At 45.8% G+C, this 22769-nt stretch overlaps 1 protein-coding gene across 1 annotated transcript in view; it reads right to left on the bottom strand.

Annotated features, from left to right (window-relative positions):
- Fry (FRY microtubule binding protein) overlaps window positions 1-22769 on the bottom strand; it is a 249244-nt gene that overhangs the window by 190842 nt on the left and 35633 nt on the right. Inside the window, exon 2 of the mRNA XM_059248951.1 lies at window positions 7745-7944. Within this exon, the coding sequence (XP_059104934.1) occupies window positions 7745-7944 (200 nt within the window). The remainder of the gene's footprint in view (window positions 1-7744; window positions 7945-22769) is intronic.

Here is a 22769-nt window from a genome sequence, read left to right as displayed (position 1 = left end):
CATAGATTTGAAACCACTGTGCAGAGATCTGAAGGTCATGTCCCTGCTGTTTACATATCCCCAGCCAACAAACACACACTGTTTTCTTAGCAGAGAAAGATTGGCAGGAACAATGGTGCAGGAAAATTGCCCTCTTCCAGGCTTGGCCATCCTGACACATACCAGGGTGAGGTTCATAAGTCTTTAAATATGACTGAATTCAACAGGCTACATGAAGATCTGGCATATAAAGATCTTAATTAAAGGTAGTAATTCTGTCCCTCAGAGCACAAGGATTTCCCAACTCACAAACTCTTTAAATATTTCAGAAGGGCTCCAGATGAAAGGATATGATCTTTATGATGTTTCTGATATCTGGAAGTTTCAGGGCAACACAGGCCATCTGAAGTTGAAATGCAAAATGATGGCTAGATGTTCAGTCTCTGGACTATACATCTTGAGGAAAGTAAAGCTGATCTATAGAATTATTGTTTGACTGGTTGATTGATATTTATTTATTTTAAAGAGTTACTTATTTTTATTTTGCATGTCAAGGTGTTTTGCCTGCAAGTGTGTACGTGCATGATGTGCACGCAATGCCTGTGGAGGCCAGAAGAGGGCACCAGATCCCTTGGACCGGGAGTTACAGAGAGTTGTGAGCTGCCATGTGGGTACTAGGAATGGAACCCAGGTCTTCTAGAAGATTAGCCAGTGCTTTTGGCTGCTGAGTCATCTCTCCAGCCCTGATTAGTGGATTTATTTTGGGGGGAGGTGGTGCTGGGGATTAAACCTAGGGCCTTGTACACACTAAGATAATGCTCTAGCATTGAATCCCTAGACAAAAAATGAAAAAAGGTCTATTGTGAGTATAAATAGCAAACATCTAACCTGGGTCTGTTCCTCTTATCAGGTAGATTCTAGAGTCACCAGAGAAGCAAGGGTGGGTGTGCTTCACTTGCCCAAGGCTTCACTGCTTAGAGCCATAGTCGAGTTTAATGAGAACTGGAAACCCTGGTCCCGTATAGATTGCTAGTGCTGGGCCAAGGTGTTCTCAGTCCCAGCACGGCCTCCTGCTTGGGTCAGGCCGACATCAAGTTGTCCTCACGCCAGCTCTAAAATCAACACCCAGGAGACGAAGCCTGAGACTGGGACAGAGTTTTGTCACAGACCCTCCTTCCAGCACCTGGAACTTTAGCATGCTACAATGCCATCATTAGAGAACTGTGTGGCCTCCCAGCAGCCAGCTGGCTGTGACTGTGGTTCATCCAGGTTCGGTCTTAAGACGTGGCATCCCTCATCACATACACTAGGTGCTGCAATAGTTTGCTATCCTAGACTCTTCAAAGATTTCCTGCTTCAAGAAAATAGTTTGCGTTACTTCCCGTTTATGTTCGGTCTCATTTCTTTGATGTTAGCAAACCAGCTAGGTCATGTTATGCTTTTTTAAAGCCTCTATTCCAGCTCTGTGGTAACTCAATTAATATCTTAATGAATTATCACAGCTGCCAGCCCACCCCTGAGCTTCCGACGGGGCACAGGGCCAGTATCTGAAAGACCCTGCCCGGGTCTGAGCCAGTGCCTTATCATCATGTGAGGGACAGTTAACCTGGCTCAGGCCAACCCCACCTTCACAAAATCTTTCGTCGTGAAAGGACTTACAACTTGGCTCTCCCCATCTTAGTCTTTGCCGAAAGACAAGGTGAAAGCTACAGGCTGGCTGCCTTTGAAATCATGTGGATATCTGCCTTTTCCGAGATTCCAGAGTCGAAAACAAAACCACAGCTCTTTCCAGCTCTTTTGTCAAACGAGTTGAGTGTCCTTCCTGTCACGAGTTCTAGGCTCAGGCATTTGCCAGTGCCCCAAATAGTTCCCACTGCCATTCTTTACAGGGACAATGGAAAATTCCAGAGATGCAAGAGTTAAAACATTGGTTGCACATATTAGGGCTATGACTACACAGAATAGGGCTACAGCTGGCTGCCTGACCACTCTCGCCCTACAGCAGACAGTGCTGGGTCCCGACTAAGTGACTTTGCCAGAAGCATAGGTCACCTGCAATTTGTGATAGAAAAGTAAGTTTTCTGAACATCAGCCAGACTACAGGAGAGGGATCAGATACAAGAGCTAGCCTTGGAAAACAGCATTTCTTGAAATTCTGGACTAACTGGAACAACCCATCTTTTCCTATGGTGGGCTACTTGGCTTTTCGGTATGACCTGGCCCTATGCTGTTCATAGTTGTCTCTGTGCCTGCCTATCCTCAGGAACTTACGACAGTTCTTCTTTGAAAGTCTCTGAAAACCATCATTGTTGGGATCACTTCATATCCTGGCTACACTGCTGTGGTCCTTCCTCACTGTTCACACACGTAGTTAGAATGAGAAATGTTGCCCCCACCCCCACCCCGCCCCACCCCGAGGCTCAGGTGCTCGAGCACTTGGTGCCCAGTAGGTGGCGCTGTTTCGGAAGCCTATGGAACCTTTAGGAGGTACAGTCTTGCTGGAGAAAGTGCATTGCTGTGGGTGGGCTCTGGCAGTTTATGGCCCCAGGCCACTTCCTGTTCACTCTCTCAGCTTCATGTTTGTGGTTGAAGATGTGATCTGTCAGGTTCCTACCCCACGGCCTCCAGCACTATGGAATCTCTCTCTGGATCCACAAGCCTGAACAAAGTCTCTCTTCCTTAAGTTGCTTTTGTTTTTCAAGATGTTCGCTCAGGAACAAAAAGCATCCGTGCAAACCTTAAGTGCTTTGTTGGAAACATAATGAGAGGGTGGCTGTGTTGTCTTCTGTTGAGAACTTTTATTTGTTGGCCTCTATCGACTCCCCAAACGTAAGTACACAGAGGGCCCTCAAGGAGTTGATTTGAAATAGTTCTGGCTGTACCATGTGTCATGGCCAAGTTCAGGGGAAAGAATCTGGCCGGAAGTGCTTGCTCAAGGCCTGCACTCTGCCTGAGTACACACCAAGAGAAGTACGCTGCCTTCCAAAGAAGATGGAGTTAGTTGATCCTAGTGCCCCGATCACAACTCTGAAGACAGTGACGAGGGCTGAGCACCTCACGTGCGTGCACAAGTATCCCAGGTGCTCCACACATATCACTGGGCCCCATCCGTCACCCTGGGAATTAGGCACTGACACTCATCTGGCAAATGGGGAAAAGAGGCTGACATTTGCCCAGGACCACACACCCAAAGAGGCAGAAATGAGACTCAAATCAAAATCAGTTTCCCCGAAATAACTCTATATCTTTATATCCGCTCGTATCGTTTATCACTTTGTATCCATCCAGTCGATAAAGCTGAAACTGATGAGCCTCCTGGACGGAAAAGCTGAAGGGACTAGTTTTTAAACGGAGTTTGTTGAGAAAGTAATAGCCTGTGACTTCAGTGGCAGGTGCCACATAACCAGAGACCTGTATGTTGTAACAGTAGACATTCTGTGGCGGACAGCCTCTACTGATGGAGTGGGGGTGGGGCAGTGACCTTATCCATGAACAAGGAGGCATCCTCAGATGCCCCAAGGCAGTAGATTAAGAATCAATGTCTTTTCTGTGTGGCTTATTGTACAACACTCAACTATAACATAAGAAGGACAGAGAAAGGCCCCTGATTATCAGTGTAGTGGTGAGCAAGATGTTCTTCGAAATACATGGGTTCCCACAAAGGTACTCCTTTTTAGCTACTCTGTTAATGTTTTAGTCATTCATTTCTTGGCATACTCATTCACTCATAAAACACTTACTGGGGATTAGGAGATGACTCAGTGGTTAAGAGCACTGGTTGCTCTTACAGAGGACCAGGGTTCAGTTCTCAGCATGCACATAGTGGCTCACAACCACCTGTAACTCCAGTTCCAGGGGAACTGATGCCCTCGTCTGGCCTCTGAAGGCACCAAACACATGCATGTGGTACACAAGCATGCCATCAGGTAAAACAGTCATACACATAAAGTAAAAATAATCTTTAAAAACAAAACGTTTACTACCCACTGTATACAAAGCATTAAAAACTGGGGCTGTGGGGAGAGAGAGGAGGGCAGAGAGAAGATGTGGAAGACACAGAGACACAGGTGTTGTCTCTCTGTAGGTTCCTGGTGCTTTTTCAACTGGAGATTCCACCCCTGTGAAAATATAATTCATACTATGGTCTGATCTGTACACACCCAAACAAAAGCTCCACAAAGCAACACACACTCTTAAAACTGTAATATTCTCTATCCTACACCACTGAGTTATTCTAATTCAGCGAAGACAATACCCAGCCCAAGAGGATAGTATGGTAGTTCTAATGAGGCATGCATGTGCGTGCATGCGAAGCTGAGAATTCCAGGAGGTTCAGCATTCATAGACGCACGATGGCAGGCAAGACATGGGTTTGTAGGGGTGCATGCTAGAAGTAAGGATAGGGCAGAATTGAGAGCTGGATGAATATGAAACAAGGGTTTCAAACAAGATGAACGAGACAAAGGTGTGCTCAGGGAATACTTATCAGAAAGGATCAGAGGGGAGAGATGGTAACATTCCTGTCACTCTCCTCTCTGTTCACTTTGGGGGACACTACCCTGCTCTGGGCACTCATGTTCGTACACACAGAGGCTTATTCTTACTTTTATCAGCGTGGGAAGCAAACCAAGAATTCCACAGATCATAAAAGCAGAAAAAAAGGACTAAGAGGACCACAGATCTCCCGTGCACTATCCAGAAACGCTGAGTGGAATATACGGATTTTTTAAATGCAGAAATGAGTTGAGAAGACACACAAAGGGCAAGGAATGCGATGGCATCGTGACTGCCCATGGGGGGTTCTTTGTCTCATTATCCTGGCAGCCTGTCTGCTGTCTACATGAAGATACAGGAAGCTTTGGGCCTCCAGCGGTGGGATACTGGAAATACAAGACCTTATAGAAACTGTTCTAAAACAAGGACAATCCATTATTTGCAAACTAACTAACCAGATACAAAACCCACAAAGCCAGGCCTTTGGAAGCTGGTGTCACAGCACAGTCACTTACAGGACAGAAAACACATGCTTAAGATGATTGAGTGCACAAAAGAGACTTGTGAATGTAAGGAAGGAACAAACAGTAAACCATAGAAATCTTTAAACAGATTCTACAAGGGAAAGAAAGAGCACTCCTGGGGATTAAAAATATAATTGCTGAAATTAAAATTCTGCATAGGAGGCTTAAGTAACATATTAGATGAAGCCCAAGAGAACACGAATGAATTGAAATATAGGTCTGAGGAAATTACTCAGAATGCATTCAAGATGAAATATTAGCAGTGATAGAAGAACAGTGAAAAGATAAATAATAGAATGCATGAAGAAGTAAAAATATTGGCCAGGCAGTGGTGGTGCACACCTTTAATCCCAGCACACAGGAGGCAGAGGCAGTCACATCTCTGAGTTCAAGGCCAGCTTGGTCTACAGAGTGAGTTCCAAGACAGCCAGGCTACACAGAGAAACCTTGACTTGGTGGTGGTGGTGGTAGTGGGGAGGGTGTCAGAAAACGTGTACTAGGAATGGGTAAAGAGGATAATGGATGGTCAAGAATTCCCCAGGCTTGGTGAATGAATGAGTGATATAAGTCTGAATTCAAAAAGCAGAACCTCAAACACAAAAATTCAAATCAATTCACATGCAAACACAGAGGAGTTAATGCACAGAGCTCTGAGGGCAAGGAGAAAATCATGAAAGCAAACAGAATAAAAAGTAAATAATCTACAAAGAAATAAAACAAGAGGCTTCTCAATAGGAACCACAGAGGCAACTGAGTGAAACAGAGCTTCAAAGGTCTAGTCTAAAGGTCCAGAGGACAAATGAGTCCTCCCAGAATTCTATACCCAGCTGAACTATCACTGATGATTGAGTGGAGACCATCACGCTGAGCTGAGCAAGAGTGAGCTCTTCCTTTAACTTTCATGTTTTGAGATAAAAATATAAAAATGACAGATAATCTCACTTAGCTTGCTGAGCATACAAAAAAGACAAAACAAGGATAACAGTCAACAAGAACAAAGGCAATTAAATGTCCCCATGAAGCATCAAGAAAATAGAATAAAACTATTGACTTTTTCATAAATATTAATGACTCTGACTTGAGCATCTTTTGGGTACAAACAGAAACATTGCTGAACAAGTGAAAGATGCTTATAAAGGATATTAATGAAAAAAAAATTTGACTTCTGTGGGACATTCTTATTTTCCATCTTGTTTCCTCCACTTAGGATAGCTCTTTGGGTACGGAAAAGTCATATACAGAACTTTAATGTTCCTTTCTTATCCACCATCTATGGAACTGTTACAGACACAGCAGCTCTCTTGGGAGGCATCAGAATTCTTTTCCTCCTCCCCATTGTCCTTCTGTAAGGTTCTCTTCTCCGTAAGTCTTCGGATAGACATCCATCCCCTGTCTTTCATCTACTAGTCTATATTTGAAATAGAAGTGACACCAGATTGTTTAAGCTGGGCAGGATGGTGCATGCTGTAATTCCAGCACTTGAGGAGGGATGGAAGTGTGAGTTCAAGGCAGGTTTGCTACAAATGTAGCTGGAGAACCCGTCTCAAAGCAACAACAAAACCCAAAAGAATGTAAAAGAGCAAACAAACACCAAACCAAAAAAAGATGTTAACTGCTAAATAATCTTTCTTCAGATTTACAGAACTGACCTATCTAGTGACCGTCAAATGCGTGAGAGCTTTTCTTAGTCTTCAGCTCTATGCATCAATTAACACACACGTATGTTTCTGTGAGGTTTAGCCTGAAGAGATGTGATATTCATGTTTGGAAAATAGGACATAGCCCCAGGAGGTCAAATATGTGATATTCCAACCCCAGAATAAAATAAAAACAAAATGTGTGCCCTAGAAGACCCTGCTCAGCGTGTAGCCACACTACCCATGGTGCTTTGCTTTCCCCAGCCACCAGCTGTTGGCTCTCCTGAGTTCCTCCAGATGTGGCTTTGAGGCTGCTAGTCCCTTTGTCATCTCAAGATGCTTGTTTTTGAACAAACATGAGTCCTTCTCACCAGCTCTCTTCTGGGCTTAAGGGAAGCAGCGTGGGCCAGGGTCTCATAGACATAGGTAGTTTTGAGAGTCTTACCTTTAATGGTAAGACCTCCAAATAGAGGGTCGCAGTACCCCCAAGCAATGAATATCTATACTTATCTATATTTATCTGTCTATTTATCTATCTGCCTATCTATCTATCTATCTATCTATCTATCTATCTATCTATCTATCTCTGTATCTAAAATGCTCATGCTATATAGAGAGCAGGCTGAATAGCGTGGAAGAAGAGCCAGTAAACAGCATTTCTCCGTGGCCTCTTCCTTCAGTTCCTATCTCTAGGTTCCTGTCTTTCGGTCCTGCTATGACTTCCGCTGTGATAAACTGTGAGCTGTCAGATGAAATAAACCCTTGCCTTCCCAAGTTGCTTTTGATCATAGTGTCTATCACAACAACAGGAAACGAAACCAAGACAATAGTGTTTGCTTATCATTTATGTACATCTCCCTGAGTACTCTGAAATCATTTCTGGGTGATTTATAACACCCACTACAGTGTAAATGCTCATGGGCAGGTGTTACGATACTGTATTGTTTAGGGACTTGTGACCTCTTCAGTATATGCAGTTACATTTTCCCCTTGGATTTTTGATCTGAGCTTGGTTGGGTCAACAGACCTGGGACCCATGGATCTAGAGTACCAGTCGTGTTCAGAGCAGAGAAGAATTTAAAAAGAGGTCCTTCCGTGGTCCATACTCACCAGAGGCTCTGCCATAATGATGCGAATCTTCCGCTCTGCCTGAGTGGTGAAGTTGACAAATAAACTCTTGAGGACGTACTCTCCTGGTTTGCTGTCTGGGTCCACATTGATGGGCAGCATGGTCGGCGGTCCTTTCTCCCTGTGTGTACCTGAAGCAGGTGGAACCGGAGGCTTGATGTAGCCGTTGCCAACGGGAGAAGCTGGAAAACAGGGTGGATTTTAATGGATGAAAAGAAAGTCATCAATATTCAGGCAGCGTATGTTCATAAACCATAAATGTAAGACTATGAATCAAAAAAGGTCATGCTTCAAATCATAGCCTGGCCTTAGTCTTTAGAAATGGTGTTGGAATTTAAGTGCCCTGATTATGTAATGTTTTTATTACAACCAAATACATCATCCTGTTTACCACATGGATATAGCTGATAAATTCTACAACATTTAAGATGTTTGGGGCTTCTTTTTGAATGTTCTAGGCAGGTGGATCAAGGAGAATTGAAAACGTGATTTCTTCTATCGGTTTTAACGGCGGGCTCCCTGTCCTCTAGGCTTCACAGTCGAAGAAAATCTTGGACCATTGCTTCCACAAATCTCTACGAACCAATTTTCAAAAACTCAGCTGGCTGCTGCTCTCCAAAGAGATGCACTTCTACCAAGAAAAGGGCTTGGAAGCTCAATCCTGCAATCCCAGCACTTGGGAGGCTGAGGTGGGAGGATTTCTGTGAGTTCAAGGCCAGCCTGGGCAACATAGGTGAGTTCAAGGACAGCTTGATATAAAAACATTTGTCTCATAAAAGGGGAAGGAGGTCCTGCCTGCCTTTCTACGACCCTTTCTGCATACATCTGTAGAGCAATACATCTCTCAACCCTCATCCGAGAAACTTCTACTTGCTGTAGATGATGATGATTAACACAGAGACCCACAACAACCCACCGAGAATAAGGAACCACAGAAAGCTCAGCCCCATGCCCCTCCCCACCCCCGAGGCTCAGGGATCATCGCAGAAGAGAAGGCATCAGGAGTTTAAGAGCCAGAGACAGCGGGAGACGGAAGACGACAAGGAAACTGTCTTCAGGATGTAGCTGGGCAGTTGCACAGACGATTCACGGTTGTAACAGCACGCACAAGACGTGTGCACGCCCAGCCAGACCAAAGCCCCGCACACACGCACGCACGGAGAGGGGAGCTGCTGGGAAGGTAGAGGTCTGTGCTCTTTAAGAGTGTAACCACTGGAAAGTCAACCATGCTCCAGTGAAGACCATCCAACCAAGAATATTTTGGGCAGCACAAACTGGCCTCGAAGATTTTGGGTTTGTTTTGGGGGGATACAGAGTTGGGTGGACAGGGAAAGGGGGGGGCATCTGGGAAGAGTTAGAGGAGCGAATATGATCCAAACACTTGGTAAGAAACTCAGAGTCCTCAAAGAACTGATCTGAAAAGGGGAAGAGCGCCTCTGTCGACGACATCCAAGGTATGGATTGAATTTTTCATTCTCACAACTACCGCACCAAGCTGCAGTGCCTGTGTTGAGTTTTACAAAACGTGCAGAATCCTAGTTACACTGATCCCAAGCAGGGGCAGCCATCGGGGTTCCTGTGGGGGGTGGGGTGGCCAGTAGTCTCCATTCAGAGCATAATGGAAAAGTGTTTTATCAGATAGTTACTGAAAATTATTTTGTTTATAAATGAAAATGACCTCCCCTCTCTCTTTGAGACAGGGTTTCTCTGTGTAGCCCTGGCTGTCCTGGAACTCACTCTGTAGACCAGGCTGGCCTCGAACTCAGAGATCTGCCTGCCTCTGCCTCCTGAGTGCTAGGATTAAAGGCGTGCGCCACCACCTGGCAAACAAGGCTGCCAAACTCTTCCTCTCCCCCTATTTGTTTGTTTTGCTTTGCTTTCCTTTTTTGAAAGAGTCTCACTCTACAGTCCAGACTGACCTCAGACTCAAGCCAATCCTCCTGCCTCAGCCTCTCAAATGCTGGGATTACAGCTATCTGTAATTATGACTATCTAGGAGATCTGTGAGTTTCTAAGGTGTCAACGATCCCATGAAAAACATAAGATCAAGAGAGTTAAGATAAGGACACCAGGAATGAAGAGGACAGGACAGAGGAAAATATGGCCTTTAAAGGGTGCATACAGTTTCAGGTGATTGAGTACGGGCGTTAAGGAAAGGAGACATGAGAAAGGAGAAATCCCAGCTCACTGGGAATGCTTATGCTACAGGCGAACATTCCAAGGCAGCTGACGGAGGTCAGCATGAATCACGCCTGCCTGGTCTCCGATGCTCTTGGCATGTGGACACCTTGTGGAAGGAGGGCACCACCCAGCTGCCGCTCAGAGGGACAACCTATCTGCGCTATCTGCCTACTGTATCAAGGTCACCAAGCTTCAGAACCAGAGACCTGAATGTCAACCCAAACCCTTCATTCGGAAACAAGGCTTTATTCTCTCAGATGTCCCACAGGGCTGAACACATTTCTAGAAGCCAGCAGTAACCGAGTTGATGCAAAACACAATCACAAGATCCTGGGACTAAACCCATAATGATAGTGAGGGGAAGATCAGGACACTGACCCTGGCACACCTCTGGCAAAGTCACAGACAGCTGAAACCTGGGCACCAGAATACCTCATACAGTCCCTCCATTTCCAAGCCCAAATCCCTGTCCGCAGCTGTTTTTAAAAGAAGTGTCCGCCTGGACTTCCAATCTGGTGTCTTTGTAAGCACAGAGCCCACCCACGTGACCAAGCCCACCACCCCGGAGTCAAGGCAGAGAGGGAACGAAGGGAAAGCCCCCTTTTGTTCTGTGTGAGTTCACACAGCTCAGCCTTGGGAGATAGAGGCATGGTAAAGGTCAGAGGTGAGGAACCTTGAACTCAATCCACTCTCATGTTTCAGAAAGCCCTCTTTAGATTACCATCATCAATTTCCAACAAGTACCGCCATTTTTTCTAGAAGAAGCTCAACAGGGCAGCTTTTAGTGAAGATGCTCCCCCATGGGTGCCTGAGTGTGGGAGAATCAGGAAATTTCCATACCTTGGTCATGAACATTGATGCCAACTCCTCCCTAGTCTAAGCCTGGTGTACAAGAGTGTAATTCCAACACTCTGAAGTGCAAGCCGGAAGAACAGAAGTTTGAGGTTAGCCTGGGCTACAGAATACCCCATTTCAAACAACAACAAACAACCAAACCAAACCAAAACACACATAATAATAACATAAAGACCACCCTTATCTAATATTACCATAGATAAAATCACTAGAGCCTCCCATTTGCTTGAATCTACATATTACTAATTTCATTTGTCCAAAAAGAAAGAAGAAAAGTGAAAAAAAAATCTGTTGGTGAGTTTTTAAGTTCACTACAATCTTCTCTTCCACCTCCTTCTCTCTCTCTCTCTCTCTCTCTCTCTGGCTTTTTGAGACACCATCTCTAGCCAGGGTAGCCACAAGTGCTTCATCTAGCTGACGATGACCTTGAACTCCTAATCTGCCTACATTACCAACATTTGCAGGATCATCGCAAATACCCCTTACAACCAGTAAGTCAATGACTGTTTTATAATGATGCTGGGACGAAGGTAAAGGCAGCCTTGGTGTCCCCCGTGAGGTCCCCCAGAAGCTGAGAGCGCAGTGGCGTGGCAGGAAAGCAGCCGTGAGCTCAGCACTTTTCCGTAAGTCAAGTCCACTTCTCATTAGAGACAACCACTTCTCACCCCTGCTCACTGCCTTTCAGGCAGCAAGTATGCAATGGGCACCGGGTTCCAGGCCCTGCTCTAGATGCCGAGACACGTGGGAGAGGAAGGCCAATAGCTCTTCCTTGTTGTACCTCCTACTTTGTGGCAAAGCAGTTTCATGCACACACATAGAGACACACAGACCCAGACGGACAGACAGACACAGACACACAGTGTCAGATGACAATTTCGAAACAGAACAGGAAACGGAAGTGAAGCCCCGGCCACGAGGGGCAGCCTGAGACAGCCGGCACTCAGAGCCGTCAGACAGGGACGGAAGCCATGTGTGTTTGTCTGTGTGTCTAAGAGAGTCCAGACACACTTGACCACCAGGATCTGCTCTTCCAGTTCATCCCTTTGGCCCGCCCCATATCTGTGTGGAGATGGGGACCGTGGCAGTCTGTGAAGGACAGGAATCACATGCCCAACAAGTACACACTTCCCCTTCCTACATTTATGAAGCACAGGCCTCTGAAAAGATGACCATTTGCTCGGTTTCCGCTCCAGGATGGGCAGAGCACACAGCCACCTTTTCAAAGAATGAGGTGCTCTTTATAAATGCTCCCCTTCCAGAAGCAAAACTGAGGATCTGAAATACCTGCCCTTCCCCGGTACCCCCAACCTGATAGGTAGCAACCAACCCTCTGAAGCAGGTACACTTCTTAGAAGTGGCGGGCTAATTAACTCAACTACTTTCTAGAGACCAGTGGCCTTCTTTTTCAATTAAGGAGTCTTAAATGTGTAAGAAGTCTGTCCGTGCTTGGAGGAAAGTCAGCCTTCCGTGAGTCTCAGTACTCTATTCACCTTCATGTGTCAAGGATAGACCCTGTTGTGTCAAGTCTGGGCATCGTTCTTTAGGACTAAGACACTTCTCAATCCCGGGTCTCTCTGCTCCCTGAGACTCACTTTGTTTACCAGCATTACAGGACATTACATAACACATAAGCAAGATGCTGCAGCTGCCGTGAGAACTTGCCGCGCCGCGGAGGGGCGCTAATAAATTGCCCACTAATGTATTTGTGAAGGTGCTTAGGAAATGGAAAGTTGAAAGGTTTTGCAGCTCCTCAGTGTGGCCAGAAACTCTGGGAGTCCGAGAAAGCAAACCAGTGAGAAGCACAACCCTCGACACGCAACAGCAAAAAGTTGGGCTTAGAGTAATTCTGAGCCCTGACGTGGTGGTGGCACATGCCTTTAATCCCAGCACTCAGGAGGCAGAGGCAGGCGGATCTCTGTGAGTTCAAGGCCATCCTGGTCTACAGAGCAAGTTCCAGGACAGACAGACAGAGCTACAGAGAAACCCTGTCTTGAAAAAAACAAAAACAAAAACTCTGAAGATAATACTAAGAGACAGTGTTGGGGACAAGAAAATCAATTCATTTGCACAGCAGTGAAAGGTTGCTTCACAAATGTCAGGATATTAGGGGTAGGGGGTAGGGGTGGGGGGTGGGGGGGTGGGGGTAGGGTGGGGGTGGCGGAGCGATGGCGTAGACTAAGCACTAGCTGTCCCTGCAGAGGACCCAGGTTTGATTCCCAGCACTTACAAAATTAGTACATTCCTCCACTCTCTTGAGTTTTCCAGCCACTTTCAAACTGTGTTCCTTCATGCTTAGGGGTCTACAAGCGACCCCTCGGGTAACAGGAATAGTTCTTCTTCCTCTTCCTCCTCCTCCTCCTCCTCTTCCCCCTCCCCCTCCTCCTTTTTTCTCCCTCTCTCTGTAGACCAGGCTGGCCTTGAACTCGGAGATCCTCCTGCCTCTGCCTCCCTAACCTTCCCACATCACTTAGCCTGTTGTTTTCTTAGAGACTGAAAACACTTTTCATTTTGGTGTGGTATAATTGAATGTAATTATATTACATTTAATATAACTTTTGCTTTCTCTTCTTTTCAAAACAATTTAAAATTTATTTTGGTGTATGGATGTGTGTGTGTGTGTGTATGTGTGTGTGTGTGTGTGTGTGTACAGGTACACTTGGAGGCTGGGAGGGGGTGTTGGATCCCCTAGAACTGACGTTATAGACAGTTATAAGTCTCCATGTGGGTGCTGGGAACTGAACCCAGGTCTTCCGCAAGGGCAGCCAGTGCTCTTAACTTCTGAGCCTTCTCTCCAGCCCCACAGCTTCTTTATCTAGTCACAGTCTCTAGCACTGCATCTGTGATTAACAGACACCACTCTCACCTCATCTTTGGATATTAACCTGTGTTATCAGACCAAACCCTACAATTCCAGACGGTCTGCTGGCGTCAGCTGTGCCAATTGCCTGCAGAAGTTAAAATCCAGAGTAGGGCATGATGGTGCATACTGATAACTCCGGCACCTGGGTGACTGTGGCAAGAGGATCACAAGCCTACTGCTGCTACTGCTCCTACATACACACACACACACACACACACACACACACACACACACCCCACCTTACCCCACCCCACCCCACGAGCACGCCCCTAATACACACAGAGGTGTTAAAATCTAGATTTTGATAATAACCATATACTCCCACCTGCTGACCACCAAATTTTCACATATCCCCAGCCTCCAAGGGGCGGTGTGTGGGGGAACCTCCAGACTGGCTCAATCTGGTCCAGAATCCATGTTGACACTCCAGAGGGCCTCGGGCTCATCCTATTCACAACCTATGTTTGACCCACAGACACCACAACAGAGCCAATCACTCCCATGCTAGAGGACAAATAAGAGGTGGCCCTGGTAAAAACCCAACCCCCAGACCAGCTGGACCCTCAAAAAACTTCAGTAACATCGGCTGCTTATGCTGGAGGTGGATAAAGCAGTCTGCTAATGTGGGTTCTGCTCTGGCACAAGCAGGTGTTGGGACTTCAGAAATAATAAAATACGAGCGATTTGGAGGATGAGGTTTTTCACCGACTTACGTAGTCAGGCAATTTCTATGACAGCCTCATACATCTGCAGGCCACGGAGACCCCTGCGCTGGTGTGTATGACCTCTTGCCCCACAGTGCACTGAGCACTAGGCACTGAGGCTCTAGGGGGCATCCGAAATCCGACTAGTGACAAACCCCAGAAGTGTGACTAGTGATGGCACCCTCCCTAGATACACGATGACACACACGTCTCCGCTTCCTTCCACCCCGTCCTCACAAAACCATTTCCGTCTGTGGGGACTCCGAGAACGGAGGGAGGAAGCAGTCCAGTCGAGGAAAGTCTGCATCCAGTCACGGCCGGTCCTCGTTTCTCTGCCGTCTGGCGTCTTATCTTAGAAAAATGCCCACAACACCCCAGTGACTTCTTTTTCTAACTGTCTGTCATCCGCTAAGATGCAATTACACAGACTTCCCCCCGATTTTCAAAGTAGGCACTGTCACCAGAGCCTGAAAGAATGTCTGCCAAGGCCTGCCAGCAAAGGAAGATGAGGTTACAGTGACATTTCAAGGTCCCTTCCAGCCCTAAGGAGATCAAATAGCCTGCAGGAGGCAGATAATCCTGATTTTCAACTTCCCCTTTCTCTCCAAGACAACCGACAAAAGGCTCATTCATGTGCCTTTCCTCATTTGTTCTCCTTTCTCCCACCACAGGGCCTCGTAGCCCAGGCTAGCCTCATAGCCCAGGCTAACCTCATAGCCCAAGCTGGCCTTGAACTCCTGATTCTCCTGCCTCCACTTCAAGTGCCCTGTAAGTATAAGTAACCCTATACAGGTGTGTATGCCACGACACTTGGCTTTTACCTGCTGTTCTTCAAGAGGCTGGGCAAGATTGTGCTGGAGAGGTGGCTCAGTGGTTAAGAGCACTGGCTGCTCTGGCAGAGGACCTGAGTTCAATTCCCAGCACCCACGTGGCGACTCACAACTGTCTGTAACTCCAGTTCCTGGGGATTCAATGACATGCAAACATCCCCCCCCCCCGTGTGTGTGTGTGTGTGTGTGTGTGTGTGTGTGTGTGTGTGTGTGTGTTAAAAGGGGTCACTTTTTAAAACTTCCATCATCAAAACTTGGTAACCAACCCTCACCTTCTCTTGAACTAACATGAGTTAATGACGATCTATGCCCTATTCTCTTGACAGACGAAAGCTTTGCAAATACCCCAACCTTCCCAGGTACACCTCTGCCCCTGCTTTTTTTCCATCCACCTTTTAATAAAGACCAGAAACTCCCCATGGTGCAGACAGCCACAGGAGGAAGCTTGGTATTCCTGGCTGTAACCTCAAGACTTATTTTAACATTTAAAACTTTACCAAAAACTGTACATCATGTGTGGGTGTCTGTGTTCCACGCTCCCTGTACTGGTGCAGTCTCTGGCCTACTAGGAGGCAGACAATACAGAATAGTGAGTGTCTGGCCCAGGTCGGAGGGGGATGGGCAAGGTTCTAACACGTGTGGGTGGGGATGGCTCCTTAGGCAGAGGGAAGGGCATCAAGGCATGTGCGGGATCTGCTGATCATCTTCCTTCACCACATCTCCATGTCCTCTTCCCACCATTCGTCCCTATACATGCCTGGGCTTTGTCCTCACCAGGTGGCTGGAAAGTCCTTAAGAACAGGGGTGCCTTGTCTTTGTCATAAGCACTTAGCAATGTGCCTGGCACCAGGAGCTGAAAAACTGTGGTTCTTTTATGTTTGTTGACTTGACTTCATCCAATCTCACAACGTAGAATCTGTGTGGATGAGATCATCAGAGTGGAGGGACTGATTTAAACCCTTAGGTTGGATAACATGGAGGCTTTTCATTTTCCCTGTTAGAATTAGGTCTTGAGTGGCAAGCCAAACACTGGAAATTGTTGGCTATGCAGACTGGGAAGGAGGGTGTGGTCTTCAGCGTCAGAACAGGAATGACATCATTACAGCAGAGAGCGAACTACGGAGTGGGCCCCGCCTCTGCCCTCATTGAGACTGGGAAGCACTGTAGAGAACAGCCACACACGAAGAGTAATAGGATTTATGCCTGAGTCTGATGCCATCATAAGAATCAAAGAGATGCTGCAGAATTAGGCTCATCCTATGCGTGTGCCAGTCTCTCTGAGTCAACAAATGGAGAAACACAGGAGGGTCACAGGACACTCACAGTTACGTGACAACCAAATAGATGGATTTTTGTCTAAATCCTGATTCAACCCAACTAGCTGCTGAAAAACACACTTGGATGATAAGAAAACATTGAATATGGAATGTGTGTTAGGTGACAGCAAAGCATTGTGGGTAATCTTGTTGGATATAATCATAGCATTATGGGTAGCTAAGAAAACATTTCTGTTTTCTAGAATGGATACTCATTACAAGACTTCAGAGAAATGATGCTTGTATTTGATTCAAAATACTTTAATAAAGAAAATCAAGGTCCTAAATAAACCTACGTGACTAAATCTTGATAATTGTCAGATTGGAGTACAACAGTATACAGCATATTATGCAATTATTTCTCCTTTTATATTTGTTTAAACATTTCATAATAAGATGGTTTACAAGTAAACAAAACAAAATGAGACAGAGCAAGCAAAGGGGAAAACACAGGAGCAGGACTTAAGGTGTATACATGTAACCCCAGAGTTAATAGGCTGAGGCAGGAGGATTATAAGTTTGGTATGAGCCTGAACTACAGTCAGGTCCTAGAAAGCCTGGGCTACACAGTGAGTTCCATAGCCTCCTGAGCTACATAGCAATAACCTGTCTCAAAAAAACCCGAAACCAAAATGGATAAAGAAAGTCAAAACAAAATAAGTGTGGTGGTATACACCTTTAGTCCTAGCACTTGGGAGGCAGAGTCAGGGGGTCTCTGAGTTCAAGGCCAGCCTGGTCTACAAAGTGAGTTCTGGGACAGCCAAGGCTACACAGAGAAACCCTGTCTTGAAAACTCAAAACATAAATAAACAAATAAGATATGATTTATTTTTTCAAAAATGTCTTATATCTTATAATAGCGATAACTGAGGGACTCCATGTTAGAAACTTAGTCTGAACAAACTGCTAAATAACAAAACTGGAGTCTAGAATCCTGATTGGCTCACTAAGGGTTCAGCTCCTCTACCATGCTGCAGGACCCAAGCTGCGATGAACAGTGTGGTCTTGGAGCACACACACACACACACACACACACACACACACACACACAGACATGGCACACACAAACCAGGGCAGGATGTCGTTCAGAGCATGCCACACTCATGTTCCAATATGGTTTCCTTACAGAAATATTTTCATCTCTGAATACTAGCAATGTGATTAACAAGTTCATTAAATTAAATGACACATGGTCATTAAGGCGCTAGTATACACAAGGCACTCCGCGAAGTTCTACAGAGGTAACGAAGGTAGATTTTAAATGACAGCCTCAAAGATGTAAAAATTTATGCATGCGAGCACATGATGCATGCTAAGACCACACAGTCAGGTTGAACCACCAATGAATTTAGGAGATCATTCGTTCACTCAAGTGTTCATATATTCAGGGCCACTCTACTCCACGTATTGCCCTGTCCACTGGGGAGCAAGCCAAGCATGGTCCTTACTCTCACATAATCCACAGTGTGCAGGGAGACAGGCACCCCACATACATGCACACAGACATATGGCTACATGGCTACACAAAGCTACCTGCTGGCCAGGTGGCTGTGACTGAGACGGGGGGGGGGGGGGGGGGGACGGACACGGAAGACGGGACCCACATCTGTGACTGGGTGATGCTAGTGCTGAGAACCAGAAATAACTGGTGACAGCATGAGGGGGGCTTCTGGGTGAGAAGAGGGGGAGCCTGGGGGTTATAGGAATTACACAATGGGGGAAGGAGAAGTTCTGGCTTCTCCCAGCTCTCCTCTAGTTTTACAGGAGGCAGGTCTAGTCAGCCGCCTCAGTACTTCCTCATGCTAAGTCTGCATCACTCTCCGCAGCCTCCTGACACATGACGTATTTTTTTTTTCCTGTCGTCCTAACTATGCTTCAGTGCCACAGGGCCAAGGAATTTGTTTGATTCCTTTTGTAGCCCCACTGTGCGGCACAGGCCGAGGCTGCATACTCAGAACGCGATGGGTATTTGGGGTACTAAGCACTAAGGAAGCATTAAGAAGTACAAGGTCATGAATTATCTCCAGCTTGGACAGCCTACATTCACCTTGCAGAGCGCCCCTCAAGACCAGCAGGAGAGCTATTTCTGCAGCCACACAATGTCTTTCCATATCGAACACCAATGTTCCCGGGAGGAGAATATCGTATGCACATAATTTGCGGCATGTAATTGCAACTGAAAATGCAATTCGTGGTGTATTGGGAATGCCTGACTTACTGACTCTTTAAAGCCGAGTTTGTCAGAGTGTGGGCTGTGGCCCATTACTAGATATGGGGCCACGGTAGCTTGTGAGATCACTTGGACTCTGGTGCATCAAGATAGAGACTATGAGAGAGTATCACGGAGCATGCAGCCTGCTTTCAGTCTCTGGCTGTGTCTGTGGCAGGCACATGTGTGTTCTGGGTCTGTATAGAACGAGTTTCTTGCTGTGGGTGGTGGTTTAAAAGACCCCAGATACTGAGGGGACCAGAGCCATTCACAGACAGTAATCCGAGGCCTACCAGAATGGCCAAGTGGCGTTTGGAAGTATCCACTGGATACGTAAATCGAGCTTCAAGGGGCAAGAGAAGAATAACTGACGGCACATTATGTAGACACATAGTGTGGAGACCACTCACACTCACACGGTGTCTGTGGACCTGCCACTTAATGTGGCAGCAGCTGCTACATTTTGACAAACAAAAGGCTGCAATTCAAAGTTACGGCAGTGGCTGTGTTAATATAATATGTGCTATCACAGTATATACTTGCATATAGGAACAACACATATTACCATGAGCATTGCAGTCTGTATTACGTAAGCATACATATGCATACAATAACTTGTATGTACAAATGTACAGGAGAAATGCATATGTACATTACACCACATATACAACAACAAAATCTACATTCCAGGCATCTATTGCGTGTGATGGGTTTTCAGTGCATTGGATGCAGTTAGAAGCTCTACAAACCAGGCTGGGGAGACGGCTCAGTGGTTAAGAGTACTGGCTGCTCTTGCAGAGGACTAAAGTCTGGTTCCCAGCACCACATGGTAGCTTACAACTGTCTGTAACTCCAGTTCCAGGGCAGGGGATCCATTGCCATCATTATGGGCTAGTTAGTGTTTCATTTTTATCAACATTGAAGTATTTAAGAAATTTGGTTCGCCGGGCGGTGGTGGCGCACGCCTTTAATCCCAGCACTCGGGAGGCAGAGGCAGGCGGATCTCTGTGAGTTCGAGGCCAGCCTGGTCTACCAAGTGAGTTCCAGGAAAGGCGCAAAGCTACACAGGGAAACCCTGTCTCGAAAAAAACCAAAAAAAAAAAAAAAAAAAAAGAAATTTGGTTCATACGACCTTCTTTCTCTCTGGACACTGAACACACATGTGGTACATACCTACACATGTAGGCAAAACATTCATATACATAAAATAAAAATAAATAAACCTTTTAAAATATTTTAGGCTCTATTAATTTTTTTAATGTACAATGACTGTCAGATTCACTTAACACTAGACGTTTGTAATCTAAGTTAGAGCTAAATCTACCAAGCCTCTGAAGTGGATTTGTTGATAGAGAGCCCTTCTAAAGGTTGATTTTGTATATCATGAACAAGAAAGACAGCTGAGCTGGGCCTGGTGACACACACTTGTAAGAGCAACAATCCAAAGGCTGAGGCAGGAGGCTGGAGAGTTTGAGGCCAAGATGGGTTACATAGTGAGATTCCGCCCTAAACCAGAACGAAGTGTGGAGTGTGGTAGGTCATGCTTACAATCTTAGAGCTGGGGACATGGAGGCAGGAGGATTATTATGAGTTTAGGGTCAGTCCAGGCTACACAGTGAGTACCAGGCTAGCATGGGCCAAAATGTGAAATGTTTATCTCAAAAAACCAGAACTAAAACCAAACCAAAACAAAAAACAAGAAAGAAGAGAAAGGAAGGAAGAAAGAAAGAGAGAGAGAGAGAAAGACAGACAGACAGAAAGATAGACAAGCCAGGCAAGGATGATCAAAGACGGGAGGGAGAGTGTGGGGAAAGACCGCACAGCCACACAAGAGGGTCCGCCACACTCTCCACTAACCAGAAACCACAGAGCAGAAACCGCAAGCATTTCACACGAGCCTTGTCATGACACAGTCTTCTAGTGTTTTTATGAAATATCCGAAACAGTAAGGTTTATCGCTTAACGTAAGTGCTTATCACATAACATTTTCAGAGGAAAAACTCCCCTAACCCATACTCTGTAGACCACAAGACGAAGAGGCCAAATAATGACTAGGGGGAATTTTATCCCTAGAAATGGCAAGCTGTCATATTCAGGTATCTAACAGTGCATTATAGACAGCGTTGTGGGATAATTAACAAGTCAGTCTCCTGATCTTTAACAGATAATCTTTAATAAACAAACCGTTCTGCCTCTATTAGAGCAATGTGCTAAGATTTCCCATTTACAAATTAGTGTTTCCTGCCATCATGAGAGAGTTAGACAATATCCGGGGTGCATGTAACTAACTCTATCATGGGACTTTTGTCTCAGTAATCTGGAGCTGTTACGTGATATTTAAAATTTCAGTCTAGGGAGCCTAGAAGATGGCTCATCATATAAAAGCGCCTGATGCTAAGCCTGATGACCTGAGTTTAATCCCCAGGACCCACATGGTAGCAGAAAGAATTATCCCAAATAAGATCCTGTGACTTCTACACCCTGAAAAGCTGATGTACACACACAAAACAAAACAAAGCAATAAATGTACTTTTTCTTAAAGGCTGCTGGGGCTGGAGGGATGGCTCAGTGGTTAAAAGCACTAGCTGCTCTTTCGAGGACCCAGGTTCAGTTCCCAGCACACATGGAGGCTCACAGCCACCTGTCTGTAACTCCAGGCATCTGATGTCCTCTTCTGACCGCCTCTGGCACCAAGCACATCCATACATGCAGGCAAAACATTCAGACACATAAAATAAAAGAAATAGATGCACGTTTAAATCCAAGCTAGAGAGAGCATGTCTGATAAATAAGGCAATGGCGTGCAGTCCAGATCCATTTAGTGTTGACCAACACAAACCCTGATTTTAAATTCACCAACAAAAAGAGAGAAGCATTTTATGTTTTAAATGTTGGGGAAGGCTAAGTCAGAAGCACAGGAAACACACTAAATTTAGGATGCTTTCTGTATTTAGAACAAAACAAAGGGATTTATACAAATATTTAGGATACATCAAGCTTAAACCCTACTTCTACTGAAATATCAAATTCCATAGCATCAACATTTTTCCAAATCCTTACAAGTTGTTCCTCTGGGTCAGCCATTTTCCAGCACAGACATGCAGAACCCTATAGTGAAGTCTGTAAGCATAGAAAAATCCCATCATGTCCCAGCTGCTTGTCCATGGAGTCATATGAAAGCAGAACTCTGACCTCTGAGATGTTACAGTTCTAAACAGAAGGCCTAAAGGGCCATGCTCCTGTCTGAACAATCCCATTATAAGTCAGTCCCTATGCCTAGAGGAAAAGGCTCCCCTCCCCCATCCTGACATAGCGAGGAGACCCCTCCCTCTCTCTGTTTGAAAACTGCTTACCACCCCACAAGACAACCCCTTCAAACCTACCCAGACCTTTGATAAGGCTGATCACACAGGATCTTCTCCAACAAGCCGTTGTAATCTCCATGGGCCTGAAGGGGAACCCAAACAGACCAGACACCAACAACACAGTCTATGTTTCAAAGCCAAAAAGCCTCACGATGGCTTCCATGGTCCCACTGCTCATAGCTCCCACAAGGTCCATGGTGTATTTTTAGTCAGGTGAGAAAAACCTACAGTAGAAGACAAACTAAAAGAGGCCTCCCATCCAGGGCGGGCTGCTCATGCCAGCTGCACAGTACGACAGCAAGCTCTAACTCACAGAGTGCCCGTCTGTCTATATTTAACCACCAGAACATACTATCCTGACAGATTAGCGAAGCCGCTCCGGGCACTCCAGGAACATGAGCCCGACCCACGGCGTGTCACAACAGTCCACGCAAACCAAATACACGTGCCACCCCACAGAGTCCACTGGCAGAGCTTGTGCTCCCATGCTGGAGAACTCTAAGGGCAAAGATAAGACATGGTAGGTGATAAACGGTTGCTTTGGGAACCAGAGCCTCTGGGCTACGAGTACAAACAGCTTTGAACAGCTTCTATTCGTCCAGACAAAACTCAAAGTGGAGAATTCCTACTGGAAGCCAAGAGTCTGTGAGAAACCACACGCCCCAAAGGGAAAACAGAACACTGGAC

This window comes from Peromyscus eremicus, chromosome 23 (assembly GCF_949786415.1).
Source record: "Peromyscus eremicus chromosome 23, PerEre_H2_v1, whole genome shotgun sequence".
NCBI lineage: Eukaryota > Metazoa > Chordata > Mammalia > Rodentia > Cricetidae > Peromyscus > Peromyscus eremicus.
Note: the sequence above shows the minus strand (reverse complement) of the source record. Positions and strands in the feature narration are given on the sequence as shown.